The sequence below is a fragment of the Camelus dromedarius genome, chromosome 23, assembly GCF_036321535.1.
Source record: "Camelus dromedarius isolate mCamDro1 chromosome 23, mCamDro1.pat, whole genome shotgun sequence".
Taxonomy (NCBI): domain Eukaryota; kingdom Metazoa; phylum Chordata; class Mammalia; order Artiodactyla; family Camelidae; genus Camelus; species Camelus dromedarius.
The window spans coordinates 3,017,910-3,034,046 of record NC_087458.1 but is presented as its reverse complement, the minus strand read 5'-3'; the positions used below and the strand labels follow the sequence as shown (position 1 = coordinate 3,034,046).

At 50.0% G+C, this 16,137-nt stretch overlaps 1 protein-coding gene across 6 annotated transcripts in view; it reads left to right on the top strand.

Annotated features, from left to right (window-relative positions):
- Window positions 1-262: 262 nt before the first annotated feature.
- The window catches only part of PDZK1 (PDZ domain containing 1), a 29,541-nt gene continuing 13,666 nt past the window's right edge, over window positions 263-16,137 (top strand). The window contains exons 1-2 of one of the 6 annotated variants that reach the window (XM_031436552.2): window positions 765-854; window positions 16,018-16,098. Coding sequence is in view for 1 of the 6 variants with exons in the window: in XM_064477678.1 (XP_064333748.1) it covers window positions 3,862-3,865 (4 nt within the window). In the remaining 5 variants the exon portion in view is untranslated. Of the gene's footprint in view, window positions 332-764; window positions 855-3,843; window positions 3,866-4,105; window positions 4,129-4,397; window positions 4,420-16,017; window positions 16,099-16,137 lie in introns of those variants that run through there. The other 5 variants (XM_010986315.3, XM_010986314.3, XM_064477678.1 and 2 more) reach the window with 5 other exon arrangements.

Here is a 16,137-nt window from a genome sequence, read left to right as displayed (position 1 = left end):
CGGGGCGGCTGCGTCCTCCCTGCCGGAGCAGCCTCGTGCCCCGATTCGCCGTGTGGGCCCAGCAGCCAGGCCAGCGGGGAGCCCAGCGCTCTCCGCCTGCGTGGGCGCTGCTCCTGCCCCGGGGCTGGGGGCCCGGCAGCGGGGGGACGCGCCTGCCACCCACGCGGCTGGGCTGGCCCGAGAGGCTGTGAGCTTGGGGAGGGAAGGCAACTGTCCAGAGGTGGGAGGACAGACACAGAGCCCCCTCGGGTGGGAGAGGAGGAGGGGCAGAGGGTGTAAGACAAGAGGAAGGGCTGGGGCGTCAGCGGCTCAGCGTCTGGGGAGCCCGCAGGTAAGAGCTCGAGCTCACAGCGGGAGGGGAAGGGTGGGCCTTGGGGGACTTCGCTCCATTGCATGGGGCTTCCTGGCTGGACAGCACCGGTTACCGCTCCGCAGGAAGACCTCAGGGCGGGAAGATGCTCAGGTGATGGTCCTCCGCCAGGCCCTTGGCCTGGGGGCCCGGGAGGACCCTCAGGCAGTGGGCGTTGGCTGGGTGTGACCCATGCATCTGCGGAGGAAGGCGCCTGTCCTCCCTGCTTCTCTCCCCTCCTCTTCTCCGGGAGGGGCCGGCCATGGGCGGCCCCCTGCATCGTTAGGCAGGTGGGCCAGAGTGTCGGGTTCACTGAGGGTTTTTCAGGTCCGCTCAGCTAGCAGGAAGCAGGACAGAGGTCACTTGAACTCAGACCACAGTCCCTGTTAAATACATCAGCTTTTAAATCAACCTTTGTTCAAAGTCCAGTGAGTTCCAAGACTAGACTCAACAGCAGAGCGAATTCCCCAGTGAACCCCGCAGCTCGTCTTCCTCCGGGATCCAGGTAGGAACTGACTGTGTCCCCCTAACTGAGGGCACTGGCCACCTGGGCCCGAACCACCTTCGTTTTTCTTTTTCCTTTTCTAAGCAGTAGTGACTGTCCAGGTCAGAAGAGAGGCTCGTGGGTAGGGAGCCAGGCCCCTTTGGTGGTGGTGGGGTCGAGGCCTGAGGGATTGCTGCCCTCAGAGTTTCCCTCTGCTTGAGATGCCCCGACCCTTGCGGGTTAGGGTCTGCTTCAGGAAGGAATTGATAAACTGATTCTCAGAAAAAGCTTTCCCAGGATTGCATGGGGGGGGGGGGTGTTGATGTGCAGTCACAGGGAGTGTGACAACAGACCTCCCGGGTCACTGGGGGGCTACTTGCAGGGACTTCCCACTATACACAGGCTTTGGAATTAGGGATTTTCTTATGGAAACAGCCCTTAAAGGAGATACTGTCTCACTGGATAATAAAAGACAGGGGTCTCTCCTCTTTTCATCACGTTGTAGCACTAAGAATTGAGGAAAAACAGTGGATTTTTAGGCTGGCTGAATTTTAAAACCCAGATCCCCAGTTTCTACCCTTTGGAGTGTCAGGTTCTTTGGCTCTTGTGAGGTCCTGAAAAATCCTTTCTTTTTTTTTTTTCTTTTGACATCTTCCCCCCTCCCCCGCCCAGGTGATTCTTGGGTGCAGGTAGTTTTGGGAGCCACTAGTAGCTTATTTCCTACACAGAGGGGGGGGGTCAAGGGACTTAAATGTGACTGTCATCTGAGGTCAGCTTCCCAGCTTAAGGAGACTCCCGGTCTGGGCTGGCTTTGTAAGCATACATTCCTGCTACAGTCCCTGCAGCGTTGCACCCACGAGCTCTCAGTCCCATATCCAAAAGTCATAGGGGCTCTTTGTCTCAGGACACGGTTGTCTAGTCATCTGGAGTCACATGTTCTTTCCTGCAGCAAATAACTCAGGGACTTTGAGTTTGTGTGTTATGACAGAGTAAATTGTTCTTATCTTTGACTCTTATTTATTCTTTGCACCATAAACCATGAAGTTGCTGGTAATGATGCCCTATGTTCATAGGCCCCTGGCGCGACTGCTCTTCCCCTCCCGGGGAAAGACCATGCAGCGGATTACAACAACCTGGGTTTTGACTGAGTTGTTAGTGACGGACCATTAGACAAGTCACTTCATCACATGCAGCTTCAATTCCATTGTCTATCAAGCCTCTCGTCTTTTCCCCAAGGCTGAATTGAAAATGAAATTATAAATGTGTTTGAGCATAAACACAAATGTGCTTACATTGCAAATGTGTGGATCCAAAGACTTTGGGGAACAGTGGGAAGGAACAGCCTTTGGTCAGCGGGGAGATCTTGTCTTGTCTTTTAATCTCATTGAGCCTCTGTTTAGTCACATATAAATAAAGAGTTGGGATGAGATGATCGCTAAGGTCCTTTTCAGCCCACCAGGTATTATAGATCCTGGAGCTTTGAAGTCTGGACCCTTCTTCTCATCTGGGTCTGAATTCAGAAATGAGCTCCCCAGGAATGGCTTTGAAACTCAGCCTCCTCCTCCCTCCTCAACACCATATCGCATCGTTTGTAGCCTTTGTCATCAGCAATCATCTTGTTTACTTTTTGTCATCTTTGCCAGGTGTTACAGGCTCCAAGAGAGCAGGGGTCTTGTCCTTTGTGTTACCTCCTGTGATCCCGGCTCTTAGAAGGGCCCCTGGCATAGAGGGGTTGCTTAGATATTCTGATGAGTGGAAGCTGCTGTCGCAGGGAAGGGGCTACAAGAATAGAACCAGGATGTTTGGATAAGCTGCTCTTGCCAGAGAGAAGGCTGAAGGACTCTGATACTCTCTCAGGCCCCTGAGGTCCTGAGTCTGATGGAGGGGGAGTGGGCATCTATGGTCACACCTTGATTAAATGATTTTCTCATTTGTTGCATGGGAATTTGATGAGAGTAGCAAGTTAGAGCTTGAGTATTTTCCTGAAGATCTCAGCAGCTCTCTTTCTCGGCCCTTCATGAGGGTCTCCCCAGATCTCTTTCATCTCTCTGCCTGGTGGGTATCACGGCTAAATGATTGAGAATGAAAAGCCTGAAACCCAGAGCACTAACTCACTAAATCTCGATTTCCTCATCAGTCGAATGGGCATCGTGGAACCTGATTCCCGATGTTACGAGGAGTCCATGGGACGATGCCCAGAGAGCCTAGTGCACGCTCAGCGCTCCTGTTCTGATGATCTTCAGGCAGCTTGCTGATGGGCATGAGCCAAGGGAGGGAAGGCGCCCAGGCAGTGGCAAGGGGTCGTGATAAACACAAAGGATAGCCCCTATGGGGGAGGGTATAGCTCAAGTGGTAGAGCGGGTGCTTAGCATGCACGAGGTCCTGGGTTCAATCCCCAGTCCCTCCTCTAAAAATAAATAAATAAGTAAACCTAATTACCTCCCCTGCCCCCGAAAAAGATTAAAAACAAAAAAGACAGCCCCTAGTCTACTCAATGGCGTCTCTGGGAGGTTCACCCTGGTCTGAGAGGGCTACCAGCTCCTGAGGCTCTGTAAACCCTGCAGCTCCTCTGCAGAATGGAGTCCAAGGTGCTTCGGTCTAACCAGACCTGCTTCTTACTGTCAACATATGCCTGCTTCTGGGCTTTCAGAAACTTTCAGCATCCCCTTAAATTTTTAGAGCCTTTTTCTTCCTTTGAAGATGGGCCGTTGGGATTCCATGAGAACTCATAAAGGGTGCCTAGGCTCAATACCTATGATAACAGTAGCAAAGATTTTCTTTTCAAGATTCCAGCTCCTGTATTGGGTAGTTGTGTCTGGAACATTCTTCACTGTGCCCTGGGCTCTATGAGGGCAGAACAATGTCTAATCTGGGTTGAGCCTCGGTATCTGCCTCACAGGAGGGACTGGACATGAGTTATTGATTATATAAATGATCCTTGACATTTAGAGGATGGAGTGATTCCTTCAGACAGCGCTGACTTGGAAAGGGTTGGTGTGTAACCTAACATCTGAGCTGAGCCTTGAACATGGGTAGGTCTTGGATTTATTCACTTGGAAAAAGTGTTTGCTTAGGCCCTTCTATGAATTAGTTACCAAAGGAGGGTGTTTCCGGCCGAGCATGTGGCGTGAGCGAAGGGCAGGCTGGGTGGGGGTGACCACACATAGGCTGGTTTCATGCCTGCTGGGAGCCAGAGGGGAATGAGGGGATTGTGTTGAGCCGCAAAGACTGAGCAAGGAGTCTGGACTTCAGTTTCTTGAATGACTTCTTGAAGTTATTTTTAGAGACTCACATGGTGAGAGCAAGATGAGGAAGTTTGTCTTGAGGCAGTGACTGCGGAAGACTGGGGGCTGGAGGACTCTGGGACATGGGAAAAAGTGAGGGAGTAGAAATGCAGGTTCACAGGGTCTTGTAAAATGAGGCGTCAGTTTCAGGAGACACTCTTGCTTCGCCCGCCCCCCCCCCCCCCAATCCCTCGCGGGATGGTTTGGCTCTGTCAGCAGCACAAGGGTGACCTTCCTCGGAGGGCATGTCTGATTCCACGCAATGTCGACTCCGTCTCTCTCCCAGCCTGCAGAACCCTTAGGTAAGCAAGGAAAGTGGGGAAGGCCTTGAGCTCCAACCAGGAGTCCTGCCACAGGGGACAAAGTGTCATCATGATGGGTGGTCAGGGGGAGCGGCATTTAGTACCAGCAGTCCACACGAACTGCGAGGTAAGCAGATGCCACTCTATCATAAATGAGAAATAAGAACTACCCACTGGGCCTGTGATCTCTCTATTCCATTGGAACACATGTCATTAATTTCCCACACCTGACATCGGCTGCTGGCTAAGGCCAAACAGTAACCGTCACAGGGGGAAATACAGTTAGTAAAAACATATTTTTGGGCCCTATTTACTTTTTCTATTTTTGATACTAATTTAAAACAAATATACTTGAGCGTTTGAATTTCCAAACCTCTTGCTTTTCGAAGGAGAAATCCACGTGGCTTAAATATTATCTGCAGCAAAAATACAGGATCTGCTCTACATTTTTGAAGGTAGTGTATTTTTGAAGAAGAATGAAAGTGAATTGCGTTTATCTCCTCCTTGTTCAAGACACCTGCCCATAGCAGCTGAGATACAGGAGGGTTTCTTTTATGATGTTGGAAGAAACAGCGCGTGCCCAGGCTCTGAGGCGCAGGCAGGAAGCCCACGGTCGGGGCTGACGGCTGCGGGGAACTCCGCCTATAGCTGCCGACTTAACATCTGTTGTGGGCCACGAGGGGGCGGCCGGTCCGTGAGCCAGTGACATGTGGGTTGCTAAAGGAATTTACCAGAGATGAAGTATGGGAGTAGAAAGGAGTTTATTAGGGAACACTGCCATAGCCCACAGTGGGCCACACAGACGAGAGGGGCCTGCGTGAGCCCTGAGGGCCTGTCACTGGGGGTTTTATAAGGTCGGGTCGCAGGGTGCCTGATCGGCTTGTGGGCAAGTCTGATTGGTTGTGGGTGAGGTGAAAGGTTTAGGGTGAGGTGCGGTGGGGTTTATGGCTCTGATAAGGTGAGCATTCCCCGGGGCTATTAGTTTGTTAGGGGAAACACGCCCAGCAAAGAATGTCAGACATCTGAGAGCCCAGTGGGGGTTGTCGGACTTTGAAGGGCATCCGCTGGCCCAGCAACATCCCGCCTCTAGCAACTGTATTTTTCCAACAAAAGCCTAGTGATGTCTTTGTGTTACTCAGTGAGCAGGTGTGTGTCTGCTGGAGAAGCTGTGTTCCTTGCGGGGCTTGATGTGCCGAGGCGCCTGGCCGGGCTTCTGGGGAGTGTTGCTTTCTCCTCGCTGAAGTTCAAGGTGTTTTCTAGACCAGCATGGAGTTCAGTGCAAAGCGAGTAACATTCAGGTTGAACGTTACCCGACAGCTCCTGCGTGCTCTTCCCCTCGTGCCTGGATGAAACAGAAACAATTTACCCTGTGGTTACATCCCAGGTTGTACAATCAAATATCCTTCTCCTGTGGCAGTCCCTAGGGTTAAATATTGTTAAACATTGTCTTGCTAAGTTTTTGCTTTTAGTTTTTCATGGCTCGGGTGTTGGTTGCATAAGTGCCTTGTGAGGAGAGGCTATGTTTTCTTTGTAGTCCGATGCTCACTGCATCATTGATTCCTCACTATTAGGTAAGATGGTGGTGGGTCCAGAGTACTCGTGACTAACGGTTGTGGGTTACTGGATTTATACCGTGATCCTACGGCATCCTAGATTTGAGGAGATAGGCAAAGAAGACAGTGCTGGGGTTCTTTCTTCCCTTACGGTAGTCACTGCAGCTGGCTGTCACTGGTGACCAACCCCTTCTGATTTTCCCCACCAAGCAGAATGTTTTGTATCCCACATCCTTCCTCTGATCTTTTGGAAATCCAGTGACGTTGTCTTCCCTGGTGAGAGAACCTGTTCACTGGTTCCTCCCTGGTGACCGGGATCTATGCATACAGACATGTGTCTCAGGTGGTGCTTCCCTCACTCCGTCTTCTCCACCCTCGTCTGTCCCTCGGGTCTCTTGACTGGTGTACCTTGTACTCACGTCTGTCAGAGCTGGTCTCTCCATGTGTTGGGACTCTCTGGCCAGCTTAGTTCTATAGAAGCTCCCGGGAATCCTCTACCTCCTGGATATGTGGCATTGGATTCTACTTTTGTAATTCCCTAGCTTTCAGACTACGTGATACTTCTGGATTCAGGGAAATCTGAGTTCATTATTCGAGCTTGATTTCATGGGGAACAGAATCTTCAGTCCTGACTTTTCAGCAACTGAAACAAACTTTGCAGAGGTGGTCCAGAGTGAGGAGGTGGAGAATCCCTGAACTGATGATCAAGACGCCTGCCTGTCCCTCGTCCGTCAGTCAGTCTCCTGGCTGCTTCACAAGGGAAACCAGGAGCCCGGCTCAAATGGTCTCACAGGACACGGCTTCTCATTGCAGCAGGCCTTCCGGTGTGTGCGGAGCGGGCTCTTCTGCTCCAGATACTATGCTGAGAAATTTTACATGTTTCATCTCTGGTAGTCTGTGCCTTGTCCACATGCGTTTCCTATTTTCGGTGTACTTTTATCTCCAGCTTGAAATTAAGGAAGTCACTCATGTTCTCACAGCTACCAGGTGGTGACACCAGAATCAAAAACTGGGTTTGGCTTTAAAACTCTGTTCTTTCTAATGTGCTTTACCCAGACTAGAAAGCTGAGGGAAGACGGAACTAAAAGTCCATATTCCCTTCACATCAGCCACATACCTGTATGGCTGCTTTAGACTTTTCGTTACAGGAAACTACTCTGTTCTGAACATCATTTAAGATGACTTTTCCTGTGTCAACCCACTGATTTTTTTTTTTTTAATGGAGGCACTGGGGATTGAACCCAGGACCTCGGGCATACTAAGCATGCGCTCTACCACTGAGTTATTTCCCTCCCCCCAGCCCCTCTATTTTTGAAACTGCTCCATCAGTCCCTTCTCCCTTCACCGTTCACCCTGCTAAGCCAGGCCCTGAAACACTCCATCTTTCCAACCTTAGCCTTCTGGCTTCTCTTCCCCGCAAGTCACACTGGCCCCACAGTCTAACATTCTAATGAGCTCTGTGCTCATTGTGAGACAGGAGGAACGGGGCCAGGGCACGGCCGCTGAAGGAATGACGCAGCAGTTGAGGACAGGACCAACGGGTTAGAGCCAAGATGGCGGAAGACGCGACTTCCAGGAGACCTGGAGCCTCGTGGCGCTCCCACAGGTGCCACGACCGGTTCTAGGCTGACCTTAAAAGGTCAAAAAGTGGGCAGGGGCCTGATTCCTGGAAATCCCTGCCCATTCCCCGAAGTATTTGGAATAACCCTCCTACTCATGAGCGTGTGGAATTACGGAGCCCACAGAGCCTAACAGCCGCGCAGCGCGGGCGCGCGCTCTGCCTGTGGGGGCGTCTCTCTAAGTAGACTTGCTCTCACCTTGCTACGCCTGGCTCTTGAATTCTCTCCCGCGGGAGGCAAGAACCTATCCCCCGGCAGCAGGTGTACCCAGAGGGACTCTCGCCTCCCAGCCTTCTGGTTTTACGCGCGTCGTGCTCCAGCCTGGGGTGAAGGTCACCACTTCCTCCTTCTACTCCTGATGTGCGTCAGGGTGAGAAAAAGCCACGGGAGCCCATGCTGGTTGGTCTGTTGTAAACTCATGAGGTCTAGTTCTCTGTCTAATGAAAAAAGTTGTATTTAACCTAAGTTGTTTCTTAGAATTTTTCTTCTTTTTTTTAGCTGCAGTCTAGTCGATTTACAACGTCGTGTTAGTTTCTGTGAAATTTTGACTCGACCTGTTGACTCATCGTAGGGAAGCAATGCTGTGGCTTTGGACGGCCCTGCCACCTGCCAGCCCCAGGGTCCAGTCCTGTTTAGTTTACCTGAAGTTTCTTAAAACTTTGAAATAGCTGCCAGCTTTAAAAAAATGGGGACATTTCACATAAATCTAGATTTCTTGGTTCTCTTGAGGAGTCGGAAGACCCTGCACGCTGGGTCTCACTTCCTCCCAGCCGCTGTCTGCGAGGGAGGGAGGGAGCAGCGGACCCACAGGCCTCTCCTCGCCAGCTTCACAGGCTTATCAGTCTGAGCCCAGTGGATATTTTGGTTCATATTCTCAAAGTTCCCGATTTGTCTCAGTTCCTTTGCAGGAGTGATTGGAATGAGGTGAGTTGACCTCATCGTCCTATTCATCTCATTTTTCCCACTTCTCTCTCCTGCCTCAGGAGAAGTGTTCCGACTCGCCAAGGCCACGCCCCTCTCCCGTGTTCTCCGTCATCCCTTGCTGTGCCAACATTAAAAATAAAGCCATGCACCTGCCCTGCTTCCCCGTCGAGTGGCTGCCCCGGCTCCCTCACTGCTGTGTTTCGGATGTGTCTGTATTCACTGCCTCTGTTACTTACTAGTATCACTTGCTCCTTAGTCTTTTATCTGTCTCGAACTTCCGTTTTCTAAACTTAGTGGCATTTTCTGTTTTCATTCTCTTTACCTCTCAGCATCATTTCGCGTTAACTAGCCTACCTTGAAACTCTTCTTTTGGTTTGGACCACACTCAAAAGTCTTGGCCTTCTGACTGTTCCTTCTCTGCTTTGTCGTCTTGTTGCCTAGATACAGGCCTCACCACCCGGGGCTTTATCCTTGGCCCTCTTCTTCTCATATTCTCACTCCTGGGCGTCACCTTGCACAGCCACGCAGCTTCTAGTCCACCCTCTCCTGAGCTCTAGGCCCACGGAATTAGGGCATCCCTGCAACTCAGAACTGAGAGGAGCTGGAAGCACAGCTGTGTTCTGACTGAGCTGCGACCTCAGAAGGCTGAGTCGCGCGTGTCCTGCTCTGTGCAACAGAGGCCTCTTGCTCATGATCGTGAACCCACAAGGAAGCTGCGTGGGAGTGAGGGGAGCTGTAACTAGGGAGAGTAATAGGACCTGCTGTACCTCCCGGACACTAGTCACGGGCAGTGTAAGAAAGTATTTTGGGCACCTGTCCTGTCTGAGGCCATCTCTGCGTGGAGAAATCTGAGAGCAGGATCGAAGAGTTAACACAGTATGTCACGTAGTTCCTCCACCTCTGCCCTCATGGCTGCCATGCTGGGACAGGTTCTTCACTGCCTGTGAGGAGCCTCTGACCTGGCTTACCTCCAGTGTGTCTTCGCTCCAGTCCATCCCTCCTGCCATTTCTGGAGCCCAGCTCTGATCCTGTCGTTCCTCTGATTCTCAGCCTCAAGCGGTGCCTGCTGACACCGAACTAAGGTCGGATCCCTTGGGCTGGTGTTCAAGGCCTTTGTGGTCTAACTTGTCACCCATTCCCAGTGACATGTTGGCCCTCCTTCCTTGGCTGTTCTTCAGTCTCACTGGGTTGCCAGCTATTCTTTGACCAAACCCAAGAAGTCCCCACGTCTGTGCCCGACGTCCCCACTGCTCTCTGTGTCTACAGTGTCCTCTTCCTACCTCTGTGCCTGGTGAAATCTTATCCATCTGCTGTCAATGTCCAAATCAAATCTTCCCTAATATGTGAAACTTGCCTTAATTTGCCTCATGTTGTAGGTCTTATGGTATTTATACTCTGCTCATGGTGGTAGCTATTTTTGTATTACAACTTTCCCTGCACCCCTATTTAGCTGTGAAGTCCTTGAGAATAGACGTGTTGTTTTACTTTATTCCATCAATCATTTAACAGTGTTTTGCATGTAAGTGTGAGGCAAGTATTTGTGGTGTGGACAAGTGGAATTGGGTTTGGGGTAATATGTCTTCTTGATGTTCAGTAGAAAGTTGAGGGGCCTATGTCTGTGATCCTAAACCAGCTTCACCCACTCCAGGGTGCTAACTGAGGAATCTCATTGTTTGGCCCCAGACATGAATGGAACTTGGGTTTCCACTCATAGGGTGATGGAGGAGGAGAAAAGGCCTCAATTCTTAACGTGGTTAGGTTTGGGGGGTGGGGAGGGCCCCTCAGACTTAATTCATAAGATAAAGAGCCCAAGGGAACTGTTTTCTAAAATTTATTTTTCATCTTTTAAATTTTTATTGAATTATAGTCGGTTTATAATGTGTTAATTTCTGGTGAACAGCGTAGTGATTCAGTTATACGTGTATATATTCCTTTTCATATTCTTTTTCATTCTAGGCCACTACAAGGTATTGCATACAGTTCCCTGTGCTGTACAGTAGCACCTTGTTGTTTATCTGTTTTGTATACAGTAGTGTGTGCCTGCAAATCCTAACACCCACGGCGCCTGTTAAAGGTTGTCTGCATCTGCTTGATCCTGTTCGCCTGGTTCAGAACTAGAGCGTGGGGAGGGAGGCTGAGGCTCAGACTGCAGGTTGCCGCCCACTCCCGTGCTGTTGGCCAGGCAGGCCTGCGGGCAGAGCTGGATCCTGAGGACTGCGTGGGGTGACCATTAGCCTCTCCTAACCAGGCTGTCACCTTGGTTCTCAGGTTGAGTAAAGGTGAGCTCAGGGTAGCTGTTAATAGTTCACCCAACCTTGACATTCTTCTCTGACCTGTGAGGGCGTCATCCCAAGACTGAGGGGAGAGGTGGGGCCCTCGAGCAGCCAAGGGTGGTTTTAAGCACTAGTTTCTCAAACTAGTGGGGAATCTAAAAATGCTTATGATCAGGTTTCAAGCCTGGAAACTAAGTCAGTAGATCTGAGGTGGGGCCTAAGTGTCTTTTTTTTTAATTTTTATTTTTTGTAAGTCTCTGCAGGTGATTCTGAGGGCCAGCTAGGATTGAGAATTAAAATTGTGAGGTGATTGTGAATTAAATGAGATAATGTAGCATGCCTGACATGGTGAATTTTTAAGTGGTAACATGATTCATTATTGCTGGCAGCACCTGATGGTCAGATTTACACTGTCAGCTAAGTAGACCTGTTCTCTCAGGTGAAAGCAGCTGGTGCCTTGGGGCCAGGCCCGACAGCTCCCAGGACCGAGGGGCTGAACGGAGGGCCTCCGGTTCTTGCTGGCTTCGCTCTTCGAGGAGTCGTCGTTTCTTTTCCTTCCTGAGAAGAGCTTGCTCTTCCCCTGGCTTGTGCTTTATCTGATGGGTAGCAATTTCAGGGTTCTTTTACAAAATACCTGGAAGCTTATAGGAGTTAGGCAAATAACTCTGTTTTAGAGAAGAAAATAATTTGGAGCACACGGTGTTCCCTTCTGTACTGGGAAGTGCTCTGTGCGCTTGTCAGGTCCCAGTGTTCCTCGGGAGATGATGGGTTTTTGATGAATTCAGTGGCTTCAGGATGCCTTCCCTCCCAGCCCTGTCCCCTGCGTGGGGTAGGCTTATGAGCATCCGAGCCCACGGCAATTTTTAATTGGACATTTCCACATGTAGCAATTACTGTGGGACAGGGGACTTTTGGACGTGCTGGGTAACAAGGCAGACACGCTTCTCAACAAGTCCCGCTGACGAGGATCAGCTGAAACGGAGTCTCTTTCCCCAGTTAGCCCTGCTCAGACAAGTCCTGCAGGCTCCAGCCCCACACACTCAGACTGAGGGAAAATGAGGCTTCTTCTCAGCCTTGGCCAACGAAGCTGGACCCTCCTGGCCTTCTGAGTCTCACTGGTGTAGCCCGGATGCCTCAGGGACAGCTCCTGCTCCGAATGGAGCTGCTGGGGACGGTGGGTGTTGACTGGGGACCGAATCCGGGCCCATGTTGGTGGCGGCCTGGGAGCTGGGGAACCTTGGGCTACCTTGGACTTGGAGAGTCCCCTGGGTCCCCCCAGCTTTTTCTTTCCTGTGGAAAATAGCCCAGTGGCTTCAGTTCTTTCTTCTCCGGCCACATTCAGAGGTCCAGGCCTGCCCTCCTTTGTCATTATCTAGCCTTCCTGATTTCTAAACTGTACCTGCTTTTCCCTCTTGACCATGGATGTACTATTCTCTTTCTTGGTAGCAATAATCTAATCCTTTTGGAAGAAGGTAGGGGTCCAAAGCTGCGATTAATAATTAAGGTTGATTAGGGAGAAGGTAGAGCTCAGTGGTAGAGCGCGTGCTTAGCATGCACGAGGTCCTGGGTTCAATCGCCAGTACCTCCATTAAAACAAATAAATAAGTAAAAACCTAATTATCTCCCGCCAGAAAAAAAGAAAAAAAAAAAAGGTAAAGATTAAGGTTGATTAAAAAAACCTCCTTGGCTCTGACCCCAGATTTTTTCCCGCCCACGGCCAGCACTTTGTTCTCTTTCCCACAGACAAGCGACTTTGTTGCCAAGAATTGACTTTTTTTCCTCAGAGCTCAGAAATGGTTATGGCTTTCTTTCATTCTCAGTATTTTATTTTGGCTGTTTGACCTGGGGAACAAAGCCTACAGAAGATCTGAAGGACTCCAGCTCAGATGACCGCTGCTGTGTTGTATACACCCACAGGCCTTCACTGGCTCTGTGTCTGTCCACCGCAGGGCTCTGGTCTCTGGATTTTCTCAGGAAGCTGAAGATGGGGCCGGGGGCTGAAGAAACAGAAAACAAGATCCTTTTTTTTTTTTAATTGTTACTTTATTTACTTTTAATTTTTAAAAATTGAGGTATAGTTGATTTATATTACTTTATACAGGTGTACAATGTAGTGATTCAACATTTTGGTTGACTGTACTGCATTTAAAGTTGTTATAAAACATTGGCTGTATTCCCTGTGCTGGATAAAATATCCTGTAGCTTCTTACTTATTTTACACGTAGTAGTTTGGGCCTCTTATCCCAGACCCCTATCTTGCCCCTCCTTCTCTCTCCCCACTGGTAATCACTAGTTTGTTCTCTGTATCTGTGAGTCTGCTTCTGTTTTACACATTTGTTTGTTTTATTTTTTAGATTCCACATATAAGTGACACCATACAGTATTTGTCTTTCTCTGTCTGACTTGTTTCACTAAGCATAATACTCTTTGGGTCCACCCATGTTGTTGCAAATGGCTAAATTTCATTCTTTTTTTATGGCTGAGTAGCATTCCATTGTGTGTGTGTGTGTGTGTGTGTACACACATCATCTTCTTTATCCATTCATCTGTTGATGGACACTTAGTTTGCTTCCATATCTTGGCTATTGTAAATAGTGCTGCTATGAACATTGGAATGCATGTATCTTTTTGAATTAGTGTTTTGTTTTCTTCAGATATATACCCAGGAGAGGGACTGCCAGATCATGTGGCAGTTCTATTTTTAATTTTTTGAGGAATCTCCATACTGTTTCCCACAGTGGCTGCACCAATTTACATTCCCACCAACAGTGTACTAGGGTTCCCTTTTCTCTGCATCCTCACCAACATTTGTTATTTGTGGTCTTTTCGATAATAGCCATTCTGACAGCTGTGAGGTGATATCTCCTTGTGGTTTTGATATGAAAGAAGAGGAAGAAATCGGAAACACTATCCTTAAATACAAAGTCCCTTCCTACTTAGGTCCATAGTCCCAGGCATCCTTATCACGGAGCAATGACACAGCCTTGCTACAGTGACTGATCCCAGCTCTGATTCCAGGACCAGCGTAACCCCAGGACGTGGCCTAGACAGACCCAGGGCTGGAGCTGGCCCAGAGCCAGCCCTGCTGCCCCCTGGTCAGACCATCTCTCTACAAGATGGCACAGGAAACACATAGTTTTAGGGCCCCCAGGGTCCCATGTAAGGCCAGGCTTTGAGGTTTTGATCAGCTTTCTCCATTGGTATAGTTGAAGGTATTAAATATTTCATCAGTCTGGTGTGGGCACCAGCACTGATCCTTCAGTGGCTGAACTGTGGTGGGTGCAGACGGTGGAAGGAGCTAATCTAGGGCTGGGAGCAGTGACTGGTTCCCAGGCAGCCTGGGAGCATTTCTGTCAGCATGTTTGTCAGTGTGAATGGGCTCTGTCTAACTCTCTGGGCTTCAGCCATAGATGTGAAAATAAACCCTGACTTTAAACACCTGAGGCTTCAAAGCCGTAAGTGTAGACCAGAGTGATCGCTGTCTGGCCGCTGGGATTCTTAAAGAAGTAAAAAGACAGCTTGAGGTTTTGCCCAGAAATGGTGACTTGTGTTTTCTTTATATCAGGTATTCACGTCTCTATTGAGACAGGGGGCATCTTCGCCTCTTCTCTCCCCAGACACTGGACCGTCTTACTAGCAGGGAGGTTTCACGTTCCACCCTTGAGAAAAAGAAGATCCCCGTGGCTGACACCAGAGAGCGTGAGATTGCTGACTGTTGGGGGGGGGGTACCTTAGAAAAGAGCATTCATACGCTGATCACAAACAGCCTCACCTCTTGATGAAAACATAGCGTCTAAGGGCCTTTATTTTGATTATAAGGACATGTTTTGAATTCTGTAGGATTTGGATAAGGTCAGAGGGCTTTTTTTCCCCCCTTCAAGGCTTTGCAGGCCCATGAAATTGAGAGCTGTTAGGGATCTAGGAGTAAGTGTGGACATAGATGAGGATTCAAGCTGGGGGTGGAATTGACGCTTACAGCCTAGGGAATCAGCAGAAAGAGAAGGAAAATATCAGAGTCCGAGGGGCTGCGCCGCGGCGCCTGCCCGTGGGGAAGCCCCACTCTGGTCTTGCCCTCTTCTCCCCTGACTCGCCCCCTCTCCTCCCAAAGCAGCGTCTTCCTGGCGTTAGGTCATGATGTGGCGGAGCTGCTACGGTCTCCCAGGTGTGGGCACTGACCACGGGATCGTGGCTTCACTTTTCTCTTCCCTGGATCCTCAGGAGTGTGGGCGCAGGCCTCGGGCCCTGGTGAGAGATCACTTGAAACATTGTCTCTTTGTTTCTTCTTTCCTTGGCTGCTTAGTCATTCGTGTCCCTGGTGGCCTGGCTGCCAGACTTGGCTGAGACTTGTGAAACAGGCAAGCGAGTGGGGCGTGGGAGGCTGTCTGCCCGGTTTGTACTGTCCGTCTCTGTGGGCGCGGAGGTCAGAGATGGCTCTCTCCAGTCACCATGGCGTGGCTTTGAGGGAGCCCGGAGCACTTTGTCGTCTCCCCTCCACCCTCTACCCTGGACCCTGTATGGTCGTCTACTCCTGTCCCTCCAGGAGAGACAGAGGAGGTACTGGAGGTTGAAGACAAGGATTTGCCCTGCAGGCAGCTGAACCAGCAGAGTCTAGCCTTCTGCTCTCAGGCCTCCCCTTACGTCAGCCGTCCTGGCCTCCATTCTCAATCCCCTATGAAAAAAATAGCTTAAGCCAGGAAGGGCTGGGGACCCCTGGCAGGAATCTTGGCCTTAATAACTTGGGTGCCAGGGCCCCAAGCTGTTGGTTTTCAGACTTTTCCTTTCCTCCTCCATGGCCCAGGACCCGGCTCCTGCGATGGGGCAAAGGAGGGGCAGCACGTTTGGAAATGGAAGGGGCTTCAGGAGGGAGAGACCTGACCTGGCTGTGGGAACTCTCTCTCTACGGGGCATCTCTGCTCGGCTCTGACTTCTCTGTCTCACTTCTAGTGCATCAGGTCAGCTCTGAGGCCTGGCTCCTCTGATTTTTAATTCTTTGATGTCTTCCTTATCTTGTCCTACCTGACCACTCCTGCTAATTGTTCAGGTCTTAGAAAAGTCATTTCTCCAGGAAGCCGTTCTTAATTCTTCCCAGCCCCGTCCCCACTCCTTAGACCCTTTGCTGTGTTCTCCTTTGTCACTCGGGTCTCCCCTAGCAGGTCATCCACCACATGTTACTGTGAACGTATGTTTCCCTCATATGAGAGGCAAAGTATAGGTCTCTCTTGTCCACAGATTTACCTTCAGTACCGAGAACTTGGCAAGCTCTTCAAATATTTAAATGAAAGTGGACTTGGATTTTCTTAAAATTTCGAGGTAATGTATTTGGAACCAATTTCTTTTGGTCAGAGGACA